Source organism: Mesoplodon densirostris, chromosome 14, assembly GCF_025265405.1.
Source record: "Mesoplodon densirostris isolate mMesDen1 chromosome 14, mMesDen1 primary haplotype, whole genome shotgun sequence".
Lineage (NCBI taxonomy): Eukaryota > Metazoa > Chordata > Mammalia > Artiodactyla > Ziphiidae > Mesoplodon > Mesoplodon densirostris.
In genome coordinates this window covers 1,504,476-1,522,009 of record NC_082674.1, presented here as the reverse complement: position 1 = coordinate 1,522,009, position 17,534 = coordinate 1,504,476, and the positions used below count along the sequence as shown (strand labels likewise).

The 17,534-nt window shown below is 53.4% G+C and overlaps 1 protein-coding gene across 3 annotated transcripts in view; it reads left to right on the top strand.

Annotated features, from left to right (window-relative positions):
- The window catches only part of MYT1L (myelin transcription factor 1 like), a 135,930-nt gene extending 120,640 nt beyond the window's left edge, over positions 1–15,290 (top strand). For 2 of the 3 annotated variants that reach the window (XM_060117030.1, XM_060117029.1), the window contains exons 18-21: positions 3,725–3,816; positions 11,597–11,700; positions 14,692–14,835; positions 15,150–15,290. In XM_060117030.1, coding sequence (XP_059973013.1) covers positions 3,725–3,816; positions 11,597–11,700; positions 14,692–14,835; positions 15,150–15,290 — 481 coding nt within the window. Of the gene's footprint in view, positions 1–3,724; positions 3,817–11,596; positions 11,707–14,691; positions 14,848–15,149 lie in introns of those variants that run through there. The other variant, XM_060117031.1, reaches the window with a different exon arrangement.
- Positions 15,291–17,534: the final 2,244 nt, after the last annotated feature.

Sequence of the window (17,534 nt, the reverse complement as noted above, 5' to 3'; positions counted from 1 at the left end):
CATCCTCGGCGGGGAGAGACCCCAGCGATCCTGTGATACCCACCAGCTGGGACCCAGATGCCCGCTAAAGCCTAATTCCTCCATAATGCTATCAAAATGCATGGATGGAGGGGAATCAAGCAGGAGAAATAAAGCGATTGCAAAGCCTGCTACTCTCCTGTCTGACCCACAGCCCCTGCAAATGAACACCTGCGACTGGGAGACCCCCGTCTGTCCTGAGGTCCAGGTGGGCACAGAGGCTCCTGCCCTAACGATTCCCTCCCTCCATGGCTCAGGGCATGCTTTCGACACCAAATATGTTTTTGGAGAAACTCAGAACGTTGCGGGGGGATAAACTCCAAATCCACATCTTGGGCTGAGAAGGAACCACAAGGACACCCTTTCGCACTCAGATGGGAGCAGTTCAGACAAATAATCTGGGGGCAGAAATTCCATGGGTGTCAGAGGACACCCTGTGCGCCCAACACATCCTCCTGTGGTCTCAGGAAGCAAATTCAAAATTGGCTGCTCCGGTGAGCGTGACGTGTGCCCTCGGTGTTAACGCCGGTTCCCTCGCTCAGCGTCTGCCTGCAGCGCCCGCCCCCGAGAGTCCCCAATGTTATGACGCAGAGGGTAACAGTAGTGCGGTGCCCGTCACCAGGAATCAGCTGGTGACATGTCCACAGTGCTACGATGCAGAGGGTGGCATTGGCATAGGAATTTATGCTGTACAGGGAGGTATCACGTCCTTACTAGAGGATTTTAACATCAATGGTGAAATCGTAAATAGTGAAAAAAACAAGGTACATAACGGCCCACCCGCACTTCTCGGGAGAGAGACTGAGTCACAGGGGCCTTTCACATCGGGGTCCTGTATTCTCGATTCCTGAGCCACTCTGGGCCGTGAACAAACACCAGAGCGAGACACCCCACGCGCTCTCGACTTTCTTACTTTCCTCCCAGTGGACTGCAGAGTCTTTCTAACCACCCCCTCCCAGAAATTTTTGCTTATTGAGCTATTTTCAGGGGTGATGTTCTCCTGACGGAAGCGCCCCTCGGGGGGATGTCCTCATAAAACGCTGGGCCTGCGTCTCCTCTGTCCCTTTCTGAAGCCCTGGGCAGTGTCTGCCCGGAGCCTCCCAGGAATTCCTGGTGGAGCCTGGGCCAGACGTCTGGGGCCCCAGAGGTGGGTGCTGGTGCAGACACAGGTTAACTCTTTGCTGCCTGGAGCCTGAAGTCTGGTTTTAATTAGAAGCATCTCCATAAGGGCCGCTGGGTCTCCGCTTCAGGACTCTCCTCTCACCACACCGAGATCCCCCCGGGGTCGCTCCCTGGCAGGACTCGGGCAGGGGACTTTGGCCTGAGATCCCGGACCAGCGCAGACCCAGGGCACCCGGTGCGGTTGGCTCGGGCCGCCACTAGATGGCACTGTGCCCTCGTCGGGCACCCGCCATCCGGCACCAGCGCCTGGCCTGCTCCGGACACTTCCAAATTTGACCCAGGCTGGGATGCAGTCACTGGATCGGAATGGGAGGAACACGGTGCAGCCGTGTTTGCACAGAACACATCCTTCTGCGGGCCTGTCTGTGTCTCCTAATTTAGTTCCCAGCTCTGGCTGAAGGACACCGTTATTTGTCATTCTCGGCTGGCAGTTCAGTTAACTGGAATCAAGGAGAAGCAACTGGAGACTGAAATCCGGTTCTGACCCTCAACGTGGGTCCAGGAGTCTGTGTTTGAAACTGCTTCCAGGCCATCCTGCTGCTGCACGTCCGGGTTTGGGCCCCGCCAGCCTGGTGATGGATGCGTGGAGCCAGCCGAGTCCCTCACGCGCTGGCTCCCACGCGACTGGGCTTCTTCTCGTTACTTTCCACCCTCACTGTGTCCTGTAGCCCCCCTCCCACTTCTGTTCAGGTAGGAGCATCGGGGTGCGCAGTCCCCCGCTGTGCACAGCTTCCAATCCACAAGCATCCGGGAGCCCCCGGGCACGCCTGGCGACGTGCTGGCCTCCGAGCAACAGGCCTCAGGGATGCTGGCCCCAGTGAGCACTAACAGGATGCTATGTCACCCTCTGCGGTGACGTCCCACTGCCCCGTCCCCTGTAAATCTAGAAGCTCCGTGAGCGAGCGCAGGGCCCGGGGAGGTTCCGGGAAGAGCAGTGGGCACGGCGGTCACTTGGCCTCTCGGGAGAGTCCTGCACAGTTGCCAGATGCAAACGTCTCCTCGAACCAGCACCTCAGAACTTCCTCATGAACACATTTGTTGTACGAAGGCGTCCTCCCCCAAAACACCTGCTAAAATCCCCATCAGAAAAAGTATTAGGGCCTCCCTGGTGGCGCAAGTGGTTGAGAGTCCGCCTGCCGATGCAGGGGATACGGGTTCGTGCCCCGGTCTGGGAGGATCCCATATGCCGCGGAGCGGCTGGGCCCGTGAGCCATGGCCGCTGAGCCTGCGCGTCCGGAGCCTGCGCGTCCGGAGCCTGTGCTCCGCAACGGGGGAGGCCACAACAGTGAGAGGCCCGCATACCGAAAAAAAAAAAAAAAAAGAAAAAGTATTAGAAAATGTATCTGAAGAGACGTTCAGAGCCCTCCCTGTGTAAACACAGATGTCCCACGGATGTTGCCTAGTGACCGTGTAAGTGTCACTCTCTGAGGACAGGGTCCATCTAGCCCTGAAAATGCAGACGAAATACAAAATGATACACGTGGTATGAATACACGTAAAATACTGTACATATACACTGGTTTACCTTTCACCTGCGTATGAAGCACCAGAGGGACCCTGACAACGGTGGAGTGGGGTCCTCCTGTGTGGCCACTTGAGGTCGTAGCCAGGTGAGGGGCGAGGGGTGCGGAGGCCCAGGCTTGGCCCCCGTGGAAGGTGCTCAGATCGCTGTCCTCAACATGGACCCAGAAAGAAAGAAAGAGGGAGGGAGGCGTCCTGCAGAGACGCTGCTCAGACCAGGTCCCAGCTTAGGACGCAGAGCACACGCGGACCCGGGCGGACGACCATTCACGAGATTAGGAGGCAGATGGGGCGTGTGGACCCCGGCAGGTGAGGGTGTTGGCACATGTTTCAGACCCTCAGGTGAGACACTGAGGCTGAGGCTCTGTTTGGGGGTTTCTCCCAAATAACTACGGGGAGGGGCCCTGGTGAGTCAGGATGTGAGACTGGGTGGTATCTCATCACTCTGCCCTTTCTACTTTTGCACGTTTGACATTAAGTTTTGAATCCAACCCTTCTGTGAGTTTGCGACTTTCCACAATAAGGAAGTTTTTATATTTTTATTTACTTTTGGCCACGCAGCACGGCATGTGGGATCTTAGTTCCCCGACCAGGGATCGCATCCGAGCCCCTGCAGTGGAACGGAGGAGCCCTATCCACTGGACCGCCAGGGGAGTCCCAATAAGGAAGTTTGTTAAAGTGAGATGGGCGCTCCCTAAAAGTCCCAGGGGCCCTCAGAGGGCTCATCTCCCTCCCGCCCGAGCCCCAGCGGTCAGACCTTGCCCCAGGCCACACTGCAGCCCTGTGCTGCGTGTCCGCCCAGGAGTCCGCCATCCACAGACACCTGCCTGTGGGCACAGCCGGCCCTGCCCACCTTCCGCTCTGGTTCCCATGTGCAGATGGCCCTTTGCCGGCAACCAGCCCAGTCGGGTGACGTGGGGACCTGCAGCTCACGGCAGTTTTCCCTGCAGGCCCGGGGGCCCCCCGAACCTGCGACTAACTCCACCTCCCGTCTCGTCCCCAGCTTGTCGGGATGTCCGCGGGCCACGTCGGCCATGAAGAAGGCGAAGCTGTCGGGAGAGCAGATGCTGACCATCCGGCAGCGGGCCAGCAACGGTAACCGCGTGCGCCCAGCGCGTCGGGGCCGCGGCCACAGCCCGGCCGTCCTCGCGGCCCCAGCGGAGCCCCAGTCCCTTCGGGAGGGGGCAGCGGTCACTCCCGCCCGGGCAAAGCCGGTCCACCCGGGGGGAGGCGGTCTCCCCACGGCCCTCCGCGCCGGGCGCTGAGTCAGGGGCCCTCGGGCCACACGCAGCCCACGGCTGTCTCCCTCGCCCTCACTCTGGGGCGGGAGCTGGCGTCCGTCTGTCTGCGCAGCCCTCCTTCCAGACGCTCCCTGGCCCGCCGCAGGAGGTGCGCAAAGATGCTGGCGGAGCGCATGCGGGGGGCTTGGGCCTCGGAGCCCGTCCCAGCCCGGCCTCAGGGCCCCAGGTCCACGCTACAGTCAGTTTGTGACCCCAGACCAGCGCTCGCGGTGCTTTCAGGGCCGCGGGGAGGGGAGGAGAGCCTGAATCTCCAGCCACTTTCCCGCGATGCCCAGCCTCTCTGCCTTCTCCTCGTGGCTCAGCCATAAATAAGGGTCCCCTTCACGGTCTGTGGGGCGCTGCGTTTGTTGAATTTTTGTGTTTTCCCATTGGAGACGCCACTGTTGAAAAGGCCCCCAGAGCAGGACAGGGGTGCCGTCTGGTGTCCTGGGCGTAAGGAGGCCGTGACATGCCTTAGGGAGGAAACCCGCGTCCAACAGGCTGCTGGCCGAGACTCCAGTGTTAATGCATCAGCACACACGTTACGTGGGGGCGTGTCCTTCACAGAAACACACACGCTGATGCGCTGGTGCCCGTGTTGCCACCGGAGGCTCGCAGGGCCGTGACCGCGTGTGTCCCTGGGGGCCGAGGTCCGGCGGTCACTAGTGCAGTGTTTGCAGCGATCGGGAGGACAGAGCTCACGCTTACGGAGGCCAGTGCAGTCGTAATCCCTCAGCAGGGTGGCCTGTGGGAGCCGCCCCCGCCCAGCCCCTCGGGGGACTTTGTGAGGGACGGGGCTCGGTCAGAGCGGGACCTGCGGTGAAAGCGCTGAAGCCTGGCAAGGCGCCTCCCGAACTCCGTGCTCCCCGAGGAACCAAGTGCCGAGAAACACGGGTCACCCCCGTGCTGGAGGCCTGGACCCGCCACAGGTAGCTCGGGCCCCAGACTGGGTGGCAGACGGGGCCAACCCCTCCTCCTCCACTTCCTGGGCTGACCGGCAACCAGGATCCACGCAGACAAGGACCCAGCCCTGATGCGCTCCTAGCCTGGAGACGCCTGGGGCCCGGCCGCTGTCCCGAAGCCTCCATGGCTCACCGGACACTCATTCTCGGTCCTGAGGACAGCACGAGGGGTTCAGCAGGAAACATGCGTCATCCTGGCCCCCGTCATTTACCAGGAAGACAGTCAGGGCCACGATGCTTCCACCTGAAGTTTCAAGTCCCGTGAGCCCCACCTCCGCTCAAGGCAGCCCAGGGGCTGGAGATGGGGGGCGGGCACCAGTTAGACGGAAGTTCTCAGACTCACCCGCCAGCGTGAGGAGCCCATCCCGAGACGCCAGGGTCACCAATGTCACTTCTCACTCAGCCATCGAGCGGCAGGGCGCGTTGCCAGAGAGAAAACAATATCCACTGAGCTCTTTCCAAAATATTTAGTGTGACATTTCACCCGCAAAACATCCCCAGGGCTAAAACAAAACTCCTTCTGCAAACTGATGGGAGTCTGTGCCAGCTTATGACTCCGGATAGACGGAGGGCAGTGCAGACACAGCAGGGAGAGAAGTGGAGAGGGCAGGTCTGCACACCCAGAGGAGGAGGCTTCCCAGCGGGCGGGAGGCCCGGGGAGAGCGGGGAGTCCCCCGGGCTGGCATCTCTCATGGGGGCATCCGACATTCAGAGTCCTCCTTCTGTAACTGCCAGTCACAGCTGTTAACCAGAAAGGACTCATGGCATCTGGGAGAGGAAGCAACCCCAGCCTTCATCCAGGCTGGGCACCCGGCTCCCGGCTCCACCCTGGTCAGTGGGGTCGCCCGTGGAGTCGCCATCCACCCACCTCTCTGCATCTGAGCTCAGCTTCCTGATTTTAGGCTTCGGAATGTTTCTTCCTGCTGTAGGTTCTGTCACTTGCTTGTCCACAGACGAGGACCCTGGGAAGCCCAGGTCACCTGGAGATGAAGCAGCAGAAGAGGGTCAAACCCAGGCCTTCCCAAGCCCAGTCCATGTTGGAGCCCAGGGCTGGCGGTCCCCTCGCTTCTCACCTGTCGGGACACCTTTTCTGCCAAGATCAGGGCACTTCTTAGTAAACCCAGAGCACAAGTCATCCCGTGGATAAATGGCCTCATCCCTGTGTGTGTCTGACCAAAGGGCAGGACTGTGGGAACTTCACTTCTGCTCTTTGGGGGACGGGAGCTCAGTGGTCACTGCCGCCTGCAGCTGTGCCCAACCTTCACGGCCAAAGGCGTGGCCCTCACCCTGTGTGAGGGAGAGACCATCCCTCACCCTCTCATCTCTTGAACATCCTGAGCGCAGACCTTACTCGAGGTCACTCACCCTCCATGTGCAATGTGTCCTCTTAACGGTGACTGAGCACCGCGGCCAAGGGACCACCTGAAGCCCTAGGGCTGACTCGGGCCAGGCCGCTCCTGTCCTGGGATCCGGCTTTTTCTCCCGAGTGTCTATCTGAAGAGAAAGGAGTGCATCTAAAAGTCTCTGAGGTTTCCTTCTGGCTCTAAAATCCAAGGTTCTTTCTTCTTTCTGAACTTTGGAGAAGAGTCTGTTCCCATCTCTTCCCCGCAAAGATGCTCACTCTTCTGTGTCTCCCCCGAATGATCCCACAGTGTCGGTCAGCTCTCGGCTCTCCGAGCAGCCGGAGCTCTGCGCAGTTACCAGGGGTCTCCTCTGGGACCCTCTGCACACGGTCACTCCAGGCCTGTGAGCGTCTCTGCCCGGAGTTGGGCTGCAGGCGGCTTTGGGGTTTTGTTTTTTGTTTTTCGTTTTTCGTTTTTGGCCAAGCCTTCAGGAGAGAAGGAAAAGAAATAATGTTTTTCTGCCTTTCTCATCTACTGTCTGGGATGGTGAGCTGAGGGAAGGCCCCCTCCCCTGCCTGCAGCTCTGTCTGGGAATTTCATGCACTTATTCATTTATATTCATTCCCAGCAGCCCCAAGAGTGGGTACTGACGCTCCCCTTTACCAAGAAGGAAGAGGAAACTCAAAGCGGTGAAGAGGTGAAAGCAGTGCCAGGCGACCTGTGAGGGCACACCCGCAGCCAGGGCCCCGCCGTACCCCAGTGGCGCAGAGGGACCAATGAGCATACCTGCCGCTCTCTCCTCTGCAGAAGTGGGCTTCACAGCCAGGCACTTGTGCCCTGGGGCTCTCAAGGGTGACCTGGGGGCACGTCCACAGGGATGGCTTTAATTCCAGACCCTTGAATTCCACCTGACTCACTAGAATCCGACAGTCTGGGAATCCATCTGTCATCTGCCAGCTCTTCCCCAGCTTCCCCACCGTCACGGAAGAAAGGCTGCTCCCGAGTCCTGGACTCACACACGTGCAGGCATTTAACAAGGAACCACTCACAAATGCTGGGCTCCTGAGGGGTCTCCCAAGAGGGCAGGAGGGCAGGTCCAAGAGCTTCAGGAGGAAATAGTGCTGCAGCCTGTGCTCCTTAGTTCATCCAGGCCAAAACTCACATCTTCATCCATCCATCCGCCCGTCCATCTCCTAGAATAAAATTTAGAGATGGAAAGGTCATCATGGGGGCCCTGGCTAGTGCTTTTGTTGGATTTATGGTGACCTCTGTTGGAAGGTTGATCTGATCTGCAGATCGTTTTGATAATGAAGCCTGATTAGCCACTTAGTTTACACAGTAGATTTTTTTCATAAATTAAACGCTCAGCCCAAGGCTTTGATGAAAATAGACTGAAAGCACTCTGCAACATACAATTTTCTAGAAATATATACATTTTTGTCAACTAAAGTCACAGTAAAAACCATCAGATGGCAACTTCAGGACTTGTGAGGGAGAGGTGTGTCTTTTCTTAAATTTTTTAATTCAACAAGTATCGAAGCCCACTGCACTAGACCACATACAGTATTTTTTTCTTTTCTTTTAACTGTTTGTCGACTCACATGGACTGGGTCAGCAGGACAGAACTAGTTTGTGCTACTTTCCGGTCAGAGCAGAGATGAGCCTGCAGACACCCCGGTGCTGTCGGGCTGCTCAGACAACACAGCATTTAACATTTTTCTTTGGCCCCTGTTTGGCGAGTCTCGCTATAGGTCAGGTATCTTATATAGTTAGCTTATTTCTTACAGCCACTGTGACAGATAGGGACCTTTTTAGATGGAGGTATTTGAGGTTTCTAGGAATTAAGGAAAGTACTCATCACAGGGCTCTTAAGTAGCAAGATATGGATTCAGATTCCAGGTCTGTCATGTTTCCAAACCCAGCGCTAAACCTCAGACTTCTAAAACCTCCCATCAAGGCAGTTCAGAAATGCCGCCAGCTCCGTGCTCTGTGACCACCTAGAGGGGTGGGGTAGGGAGGGCGGGAGGGAGACGCAAGAGGGAGGAGATGTGGGGATATATGTGTACATATAGCTGATTCCCTTTGTTGTACAGCAGAAACTAACACAACATTGTAAAGCAATTATAATCCAGTAAAGATGTTAAAAAAAAGAAAAGAAAAGAAAAGAAAAGCAATGCCGCCAGACTTCAGGAAATCTCCCAGTACCGTGATCTCTGTCCCCTGCTTAGATGTTGGTTTTCCACAAAAGTTAAACAGAACATAATAATTGTTGGAAACTCTTTCATGAAAATTCAAACCAGTGAAATGGGCTCCCAAGATTTCACCTATATTCCAGAAAGACCGCATTCTTGTCTCATAATTTTATCAAAATTCTTCTAAGTTTCCATTTGCTGGAATCTAGCCTCAAGACAAAGATGCTGACATGACGGTGGATTTTATATGCTTCACTGTATATTAGGTACCGCTGATGGAGTGCTCCTGACAAGCAAATTAAGGTGATTTAATTGGAAATTCGAGGCGTGCTATTCTTTCCCACCGTTCTCTGGGTTTTATAATAGGGTAGTGATCTTCAAACCGCCAACCCTGAAATGGATTGTTTTGCTTCCAATTCCACTCACTTCTCAAGGGAAACATGAAATCTCGGTGTTGGAATCAGGCAGTTGCGGAGCACATTTTTCACCCTTCCTATCATGATTATCCAAAATCAAATCTCTTGATCAAATAGCTCTGGGGATGCACAGGGGGTAGTTCCCCAGGAAGAGCTACCCCAGCCTCACATACAGACTCTGGCAGGAGTTACCTTCGTGACACGCAGTCAGGTCTGCTCTTTGACACTTTCAGTGTCATATGCAAGTAAGAATTAGACATTTTATTTAATATGTGAGAGAAGACTGCTCCTATATTAACCGATGCGTTTCCTTTGCACAATGTATTCTTACACCACAGAGAGGCTCAGAGCCATTGCCTAAGGGGCCATGTGGAGACGTGCCCCCTCTCTCAGCAAGTGCCCGCACGGCAGAACATTAAAACCTGTAACAGTGGCTTCAAAAAGAGCCTGAATCCAAACAAAGATCGGGAAATCTTAAAAGGCAGCTGCACCTCAGGGCCCGAGAACAGAGGAAGAACTTCTGTGCTTCTTAGAAAAATGTGATAACCCTCTCTTCACAAGGCTGGTCCTCAACAGAAACTGAAAAACACACCCGGAAAAAGAGAAAGTTTTAAATTGTTCAAATCTAAAAAGCTGAAGAAATATGACATGAAGAGCTTGTCCAGAAATCTTAACAGAAATTCACTTGGAAAACCTGACGACCCTCACAGCCCAAGGATTCAGTTAACACAAGAGATGTTCTCTGTGCGGTTGGAAGACTGACAATTTAGAGGAATGTGTGGCGAATCCTCGTTAAAAGATAAACTGACTCATGATTTAGTTGTCTTACAAGTCAGGGTTTTTATGCACTTATCTTAATTATTTTTATGCGTTCTTATCGTGAGCTGTACCTGAACTTCAACTACGGAAGAATAATTGCGTTGGCCACAGCCTTGATGGAGGCCTCCCGTGTACAGCCTTGATGGAGATCCTCCCGCGTGCCGGGATTTTATATACCCTAACTCAGTCAATCCTATCCCCTGATTGTGAGAGATTGCCATGAAGACCTGGTCACATATAAAAAGTGGGGGAATAGCAGCCTACACCTGAGAAAGGGTGAACCTCGTTTCACTCCTGGCAGTATTTTTTATTATATCCTTGACCTGGCTTCGGGGTGCATTTGATAAAAAGGAAGACTTTGTTGTTGATGTTCTGGACCCTGTACGACTCTGGCAGAGAAGCACCTTGAGGACCTAAGAGGCTGATCAGGGGTCATGGACGAGAGAGCCATGACTCTGGTTAAGGTCCCCCCCGGTCCCCCTGGGTGATGGTGGGAGCACAGCAGGGGGAGGAGGGAAGACTCGGGCAGGTGCTCAAGACCAGCTCGTCCGTGAGCCTCGCTTCCCGCCTAAGACAGATCCATGGGGAGAAACGATTCAGAAGGAAGGATTATTAAAGGGGAAATTAAATCGAACACGATGGCACGTTCTTCCTGACTGCTTTTATGAGGAAACATAATGCCGTGGAAGAAATGTGATTCTTTGCAGGAAGATGCTTTACTCTTGCGAATCTTTTTTTTTTTTTCCATTTCACTAAAAACAGCAGCTAAGACTCAGACCCCCAGTCTCTCTTTGCTTTGTCTTCTCGACAAAGAGGAGGGGAGGAACCCTCCTTGGAGGGTCTGCAGCATTCCAGGTTGTCTGGGGCCTTCCGTCCCAGGCGGACTGGACCCCTCTCTCTACAGAGCTGGACAGCGGCCCCCCAAGCTCCCCCAGGTGCCGTGCGAGTGACAGGTGTGGTCGTCCGGTACCTGCACTTGCCGGGTCTCTGCTCTTGCCCTCAGGATGCTCAACCGTGGGATACTGGTGTCAAACACAAGGAGGATCGGGATCTTTCTGACACTGGCGAGGCCAGGTTGCCAGCAGTCAGCCAAGCGAACTGGCCTCGAAAACGCCCCTTGTAAACCCTAACAATCGCCCCTGCAGCCCAGCCAGGGCCCCAGCTGGCAGCTGCACAGCCCCTCTCCCCCAGGACGTGGCCCAGCCAAGCTTCACGCCCTGGCCATTCAGATGGGGGGCGTGTGTATTAGTTAGCTGTCAATATTCAGAGAGCCTCTGTGACCACCCGCCTGAAGTCGGTCGCTGCCGCCTCATCCTCCCACAGGGGAGGGCTACCTCAGCACCCACCGAGTCGGGTTTTTGGTTACGAGTCTGTTATCAGTTTTCCTACCCAAAATCTAGGCTTGGGGAGGGCAGGGACCCTGTTGGCCTCATTTTCAGATATGTCAGCAGGCTCCTTCCCAAAGTGATGGGGGAGAAAGAGCGAGGGAGAGAGACAGAGAATAAACAGAGGAGACAATTCATGGGCTGCACCGGGTAAATCCACGTTCAGGACAAAGATGGTTTCGGCTGGAGTCGGGGGGTCACACCCTGAGGCTCTGGTTAATCGTCCCAGGGAGATGGAGCCTTTCAGTTTGGGGGGGCTGTGTCCCCCCAGTTGATTTTTTCTGTTTTTAGGCGTCTTAATTGTAAGGAGGATGGCAGTGGGGATAGAAGACACACAAACTGTGACTGTATTGTTTAATTCAACAGTACACTCTCCCAGCAAATTCGGCTCCAAATCTAGAAAGAACGACACCTCCAGGTTCCACCTGTAGTGTTTCCAGGCGCCGTGTCTCTAACCCTCTCCCCTCCGCCCTTACAGGCATAGAGAATGATGAGGAGATCAAGCAGCTGGATGAGGAAATCAAGGAGCTGAACGAATCCAACTCCCAGATGGAAGCCGACATGATCAAGCTCAGAACTCAGGTAACAGTTTCTGAGGCCCTCAATCGAGCCGTCACCTGCGCTGATGCCGGGGAGACGAGGGGCGCCGCCATTGCCTGTTTCTTTGCCCACTTTTCCCTTTACTTATTCACCTGTTTCCTCAGTCTTCTGCTGAGATCATTTCAGTGGCAAAACTTGCTGTGACAGAGGGGCCGCCGGCCGACTAGTTTTCCCTCTTGTGTTGGTATTTTTAATGACACATGGTTATGGTAGACGGTCCCAAGGAGTGCTGTTCCTGCAGCGGGTGAGCTCGTTCCCCCCGGGATGCAAAGGCCCTAAGGTTATCACTCGGTAAACAGGAACAGGGAGCTTGTTCCTTGGGTTCCCGGGGGCCGCTGCTATCCGTGGCCTCACGAGCCTGCTGGGAGGGGAGTGGTGGAGCCTTTATTGAGCACCTACTAGATGCCCCATCCTAGGGGCTTTGGTCCTATAGCCCAGGTGCCCACAGCGGTCCACATGTTAAGTGTCCACAACTCCCGCTGCACCTGAGATCTGGAGCGGCTCAGCCAGGGCCGCAGAGCCGTGGGCCCAGCGCACCCAGTTTGGCTCTCCACAGGCCTTCCCCGCCCCGGCTCCGGAGGCTCTGGGAATGGGGAAGCACTGCAGCCACTCACAGGCGAGGCCAGGGATTCCTGTCCTGTTCGAACCCACGCCCTCTGTGGCCTGGACCTGTCCCTCCCCAGCCATCCCCTTGGGACATCACAGCCTTACTGGGATTCTTGCCCATGGGCTTAGGGGGCAGGGACAGGTCCCTGCTGGTCCCCATCCCCGCGGGCACAGCCTCTCCAGGTAGGGGAGCCCTCCAGCTATGCCCCCACCAGGGTCACCACAGGGACCCCAGGGCTACCCTTTCGTGCCCTCGGGTGAATGTGAGGCTGAGGTTCTCTGCCTGGCCGTCTGTCCACTTGTTTGGACACCAGCCCACCTGCTGACCACAGCCCCACCTCCGGCCGTGCTGCAGCCCAAGGCGTGCCTGAGACAAGCAAGGGTTTTCCTTACCTTTAATCCAAAACCACAGCGGGAGGGGTGGAGGCCCTGCCGCTGGGCTTTCTGGTACCCCTCACCTCCAGCCAGGTCAGCGATACCGGGAGGGAGAGGACCGTGCTGCTGCGTTTTGTCCAGTGACTGGAGGTGAAGACAGAGCTCTCCAGGCCGCACACGCCGGCCACACAGGGCACGTGCATGGCCCCCAGAAGCCCTGTAGCACGGCCGCTGGGATAGTTAGGGAGCGACGGTCACCGCGCCTGAGAGCCCTGGAGCCCAGGCCCCAGCGGTCAGAGCCCCACTCTTACCTGTGTTACCTGAGGGCTCCAGTGAGCCTTCAGTGTAAAAATAGATTCTGATTCTGCTGCTTCAAAGGCACTGAATGGTCAGTCTGACCCATACCTCTCTCATTTTACAACTGCAGAAACTGAGGGAGACCAGGGTCCTCGCAGGGTCCCAGGTCCAGAGCCTGGACAGAGTTCACGGTCTCTCCATCGAAAATGCTCAGAACTGGGGACTTCCCTAGTGGCCCAGTAGTTAGGACTCTGCACTTCCACTGCAGGGGGCAGGGGTTCGATCCCTGGCTGGGGAACTAAGATCCCACAAGGCGCACAGCATGGCCAAAACAATAAAAAATAAAATAAAATGCTCAGAACAGTATGAAGAATTATATATTTTTTTCATATCATCAAATCAGTGATTGCTAAGCTCTATGTTTGTCTCTTATAAATCGTATCTTTATCCTGAGCCAGGTCTAGATTTCGTATAAACACGCACACGCCATCCTAGCGGCCTCCTCCCTGCACCGCCGGAAACGAGATGCCCCTCAAACACTTAGTCGGAGGACATGCTGCCAACGGCAGGGAGGGGGGGAAGCTCCCCATCCCCGGGGCGGAGGGCCATGAGCCAAGGCCCGGGGCACAGAACCAGCTGCGTGCCCAGCCCTCCCCCTGGCTATGAGCAGGGAAACCCTACCTGAGACATCAGAGTTTAGAGTTTATGAAGCAGAGATTCAGGTGATTCGGGGCAGCCAGTGGTTACAGTGTGAAGGCGCTAAGGCTGTGAGCTTGGTGCACGTCTGGCAATTCTGTCTTGTTTCTGTGCATCCCCTATGATGCTGGTCTGCGACTGCCAAGCTACACAGGTGCAGGGGACCCACAGAGCCTGGCACACACTCTGTGGTTGCCAGGAGCCCCTGCACCCGTGTAACCAGCCTTGACTACAGCATCCAAGCTGCCTATTCGCTTCCACGACTGTGTCCCTGCAACCCATGCAGATGGGGGCAGCTCTCCTGCAGGGCCGTGTAGTAAGTGCTGGTTGTCTGGTGGCAGGTGGAGGCCAGAAGGCGCCACGGCAACTGTTAAATTCTCTCTGGAGTATTAGAGGAAGGAAGAGCTGCCCAGGAAGCCACGGTCGACCTTTATCCGACAGAGGGATGCAGAGATGTCATACCTGCCGGTAGAGACACCTGCCTCGACCCTAAGGGGAGGGCAGTGACGTGCCTCACAAATAAATCAATATTTCAAGACTTATCTGTGCAGAATTAAGTTCAGGCTAAAAAGAAGGCGTATGAGCCGCCGCACTGCATAAGATACTAATCCAAATAAATAATCCCATCACTCCAGCGGAAAGGCCAGGGTGGGACAAGGACATGGTCGTCATGTGATCCTGTATGCACAATGACAAGCAGAACTTTCTAAAAAATTGAGTGAACGTCGACACAGCCCAGGAACCTAGCCCACCCTAATGCATGAATCCCTTTTCAGAAAGACAAGCCCTTAGAGTCCAGTTGCCACGTGCTCAAGTGTGATGACTCAATGCACACAAGACGATGACCCTGAAAATGACCTGTCATTTACGTGGGAGCCTCTTGATTTAAGCAGAGAGGTTCTCCCTCTGCCTCGGGAGCTGGGGCCTCTCCCCGTGGGAGCGGGCGCGTGCTCCCCAGGCCGGCTTGTGTTACATGTCCCACGCGTCTGTGCGTTTCAGATCACCACCATGGAGAGCAGCCTGAAGACCATCGAGGAGGAGAACAAAGTGATTGAGCAGCAGAACGAGTCCCTCCTCCACGAGCTCGCCAACCTGAGCCAGTCCCTGATCCACAGCCTCGCCAACATCCAGCTCCCGCACATGGTAAGTGACTGACCACCCAGAGCAGGCCACCGGAGGCCTCCTGCAGTGCGCATCCCAGAGTAGATGCCTTTTTCTTTCCTATTTTCACCGTTCTTCGAACTTTGGATATTTGCAGTTACCTCCCCCAAACCATAACGTTAATTGCTAGAGACTCTGGCGGGGCTGAACCAGTAAATCCCCTAAGATTAAGTCTCTCTGAAAAGGCCTTTTAACTAAGGACAGTGGCGTTATGCTATGATACTATTTTATGCTGATGTGAATATCCTATTAAGAAACTAAAAGTTGCATATGAACTACTATTTAATATCTCGTAGGATCCAATCAATGAACAAAATTTTGATGCATACGTGACTACTTTGACGGACATGTATACAAATCAAGATCGTTATCAGAGCCCAGAAAATAAAGCTCTACTGGAAAATATAAAGCAGGCTGTGAGAGGAATTCAGGTCTGAACAGCTGCTGTAGTGATGGAATCTTGCTTAAAAAAAGGATGCCTCTTGTTTTTTGCTGCTGTAATTTACCAGAAAGTGTTATATATTTATTTCTGTTTGAAACAGTGTTATGCTTACAAGACTTCATAATGATTTTATGTCTTGCTTTAAAGATAGTACCTGCAGAATAGTTTTGGAATACATTCACATTTTTGTACGTTTTCATATAAGCTAACATAGTGTGATATGCCATGTAATGTTTATAGCTGCTAATGTATGCACATTTGAGGGTATATATATTTCTGAAGAGGTAAGCCGATCAAAATAAATAGAGTGTAAATTCTTTTTAATGCTTTAGTGATTAAATGTTTTAGTATTTTGGACTGAAATGGACAAAAAACAAAAACAGCTTTGAATGATCATTTGGTGGTCCCGCAGCCACTTTTTAGATGTTATCATTTTGCCTCATGTTGGAGGATTTTACAGAATTTAAGAAAAACATTTCGTGTGCATATTGTTTCATAGCAAGAATTGGTTGCAAAAAACAAATGCTTTATTTTTGAACAATGCTTGGAAATATTATGTGATTTTTTTGTTTGTTTGTTTTAGGAAGATGGTGTATGGTGGGGCAATAAATGAGGTTTTTTGCATTCCAAGGAAATGGCATATGGATTAACTGTAAGAAATGAGATAAGTAATTTATTGTAAGACAGCATCAAGCCATGGAAACTTGGCAGAAGATTCAAAGCAGCTTAAACAGCACTTTTTAAACTAACTCCTGAGCATTACTTACATGGTGTGACTATGGGACCTTCAGTTAAGACAGGGGCCTGTTAGAGGTGGATGACCCGAAGACTTCCTCTTCCATTCTCAGTACCCTTTGGAACAAACTTCTTTTACCTCCCCAAGAGTTCCGTGCCCCTCTGAACTGTCTAACAGAATCTGTGTGTTTTCATTTACGCTCAAAGATCATTTAAGACTATTTATTTCCCCTTCCACCTTAAAAGAATTATTCTTACCGTTGTTGTTTGCTGTTATGATTTCACGTATGGGGGATGAAGGCACATGATTTGTGAGTCCTCGAGTGACTGGGCTGATCTGTCTGCTGGCCTGCGTGGGCCAGCAGCTCCGAGAAGTGCCCTCACCCCACGCTTACTTTGAATAAGCCCGGGTCGTATTCAGAGTCAGGACGCGTGTGCTCCACTGTCCCGTCCCGTCCGCTGGAGACCAGTTGACCATAGAACGTTTGCGTAGCCTTGTTTGATCTGTCATGACCTTCTCTAAGAATGAATGCAATCAGATGTTGAGAGTAACTAAATATACTTCAGCACTTTTTTGCTTTACACTAGATCATCTTAGACTCATTTGCACCCTGGAGATTGATTGTTTTACCCGACGACTGCACTACGTGATGCATAAGACCACTTTCCACGGCTGCACTCTCCCCTGCTCGCTCGTCCCTGGGACGACGTGTGTCGTGTTTTCCGATTGCCGTTGACTTGATTTACATGTAATAGCATTCTTCCTTCCATGTCTTGATGTTATGCAGGAAGTACAAAAGTACTTAAAATTTTGTTATGAAAAAAAAAAAAGATGGCTTTTGTAAAAATAAAAAAAAATATTTTTAGCAGAACAGGACTTACAGGGTCATTGTCCCCACACGTGCCAGTCGACTATTTGCACTTACCTTGTCCTATATATCCGTACGGAGGTGTGCAATTCCCGTGTCAGTAGCCTCGTGACACTGACCCTGGAGGAATCTGAGGAGGCCTCCCGGCTGACCCGATGATGCTAAGGGAGATTACAGGGACCTCACAGCAAATACTCTGATACAATACTCAACCTCGGTATATATATATATGTATAAATCTATGTACATCCCAGCGGCACTTTAGACTGCTCACTGTACAAACGCTTACAGTTTTCCAGGAGGACTTTCATAATCAGCTGGGAGAAGACTACGTCATGACTTGGGCTCTGCAGCCCCTCTCTGGAGAGCCCGCTTTCTGTCGTGTGATTAGTTGTAGCTGCCCTGCTCAGAATTGCCTTTTTGAGAACTGAAGCCAGGTGCTCCGCGTCACCTGCGGCCATATGTCCCATCCAGGGCCCCGGCCTCCTTGCGGGGGGGCCCCCGTTGTTCATATCGGCACATGCATCTCCCCGCCCCGTCGTGTCTGCAGCTTCTTGGCCAATATAGTGATGCTTTTGGTAGAGTAATAGGTAGTATCAGTTTGGGATTCTAATTGTTCTCACCTATGTACAATG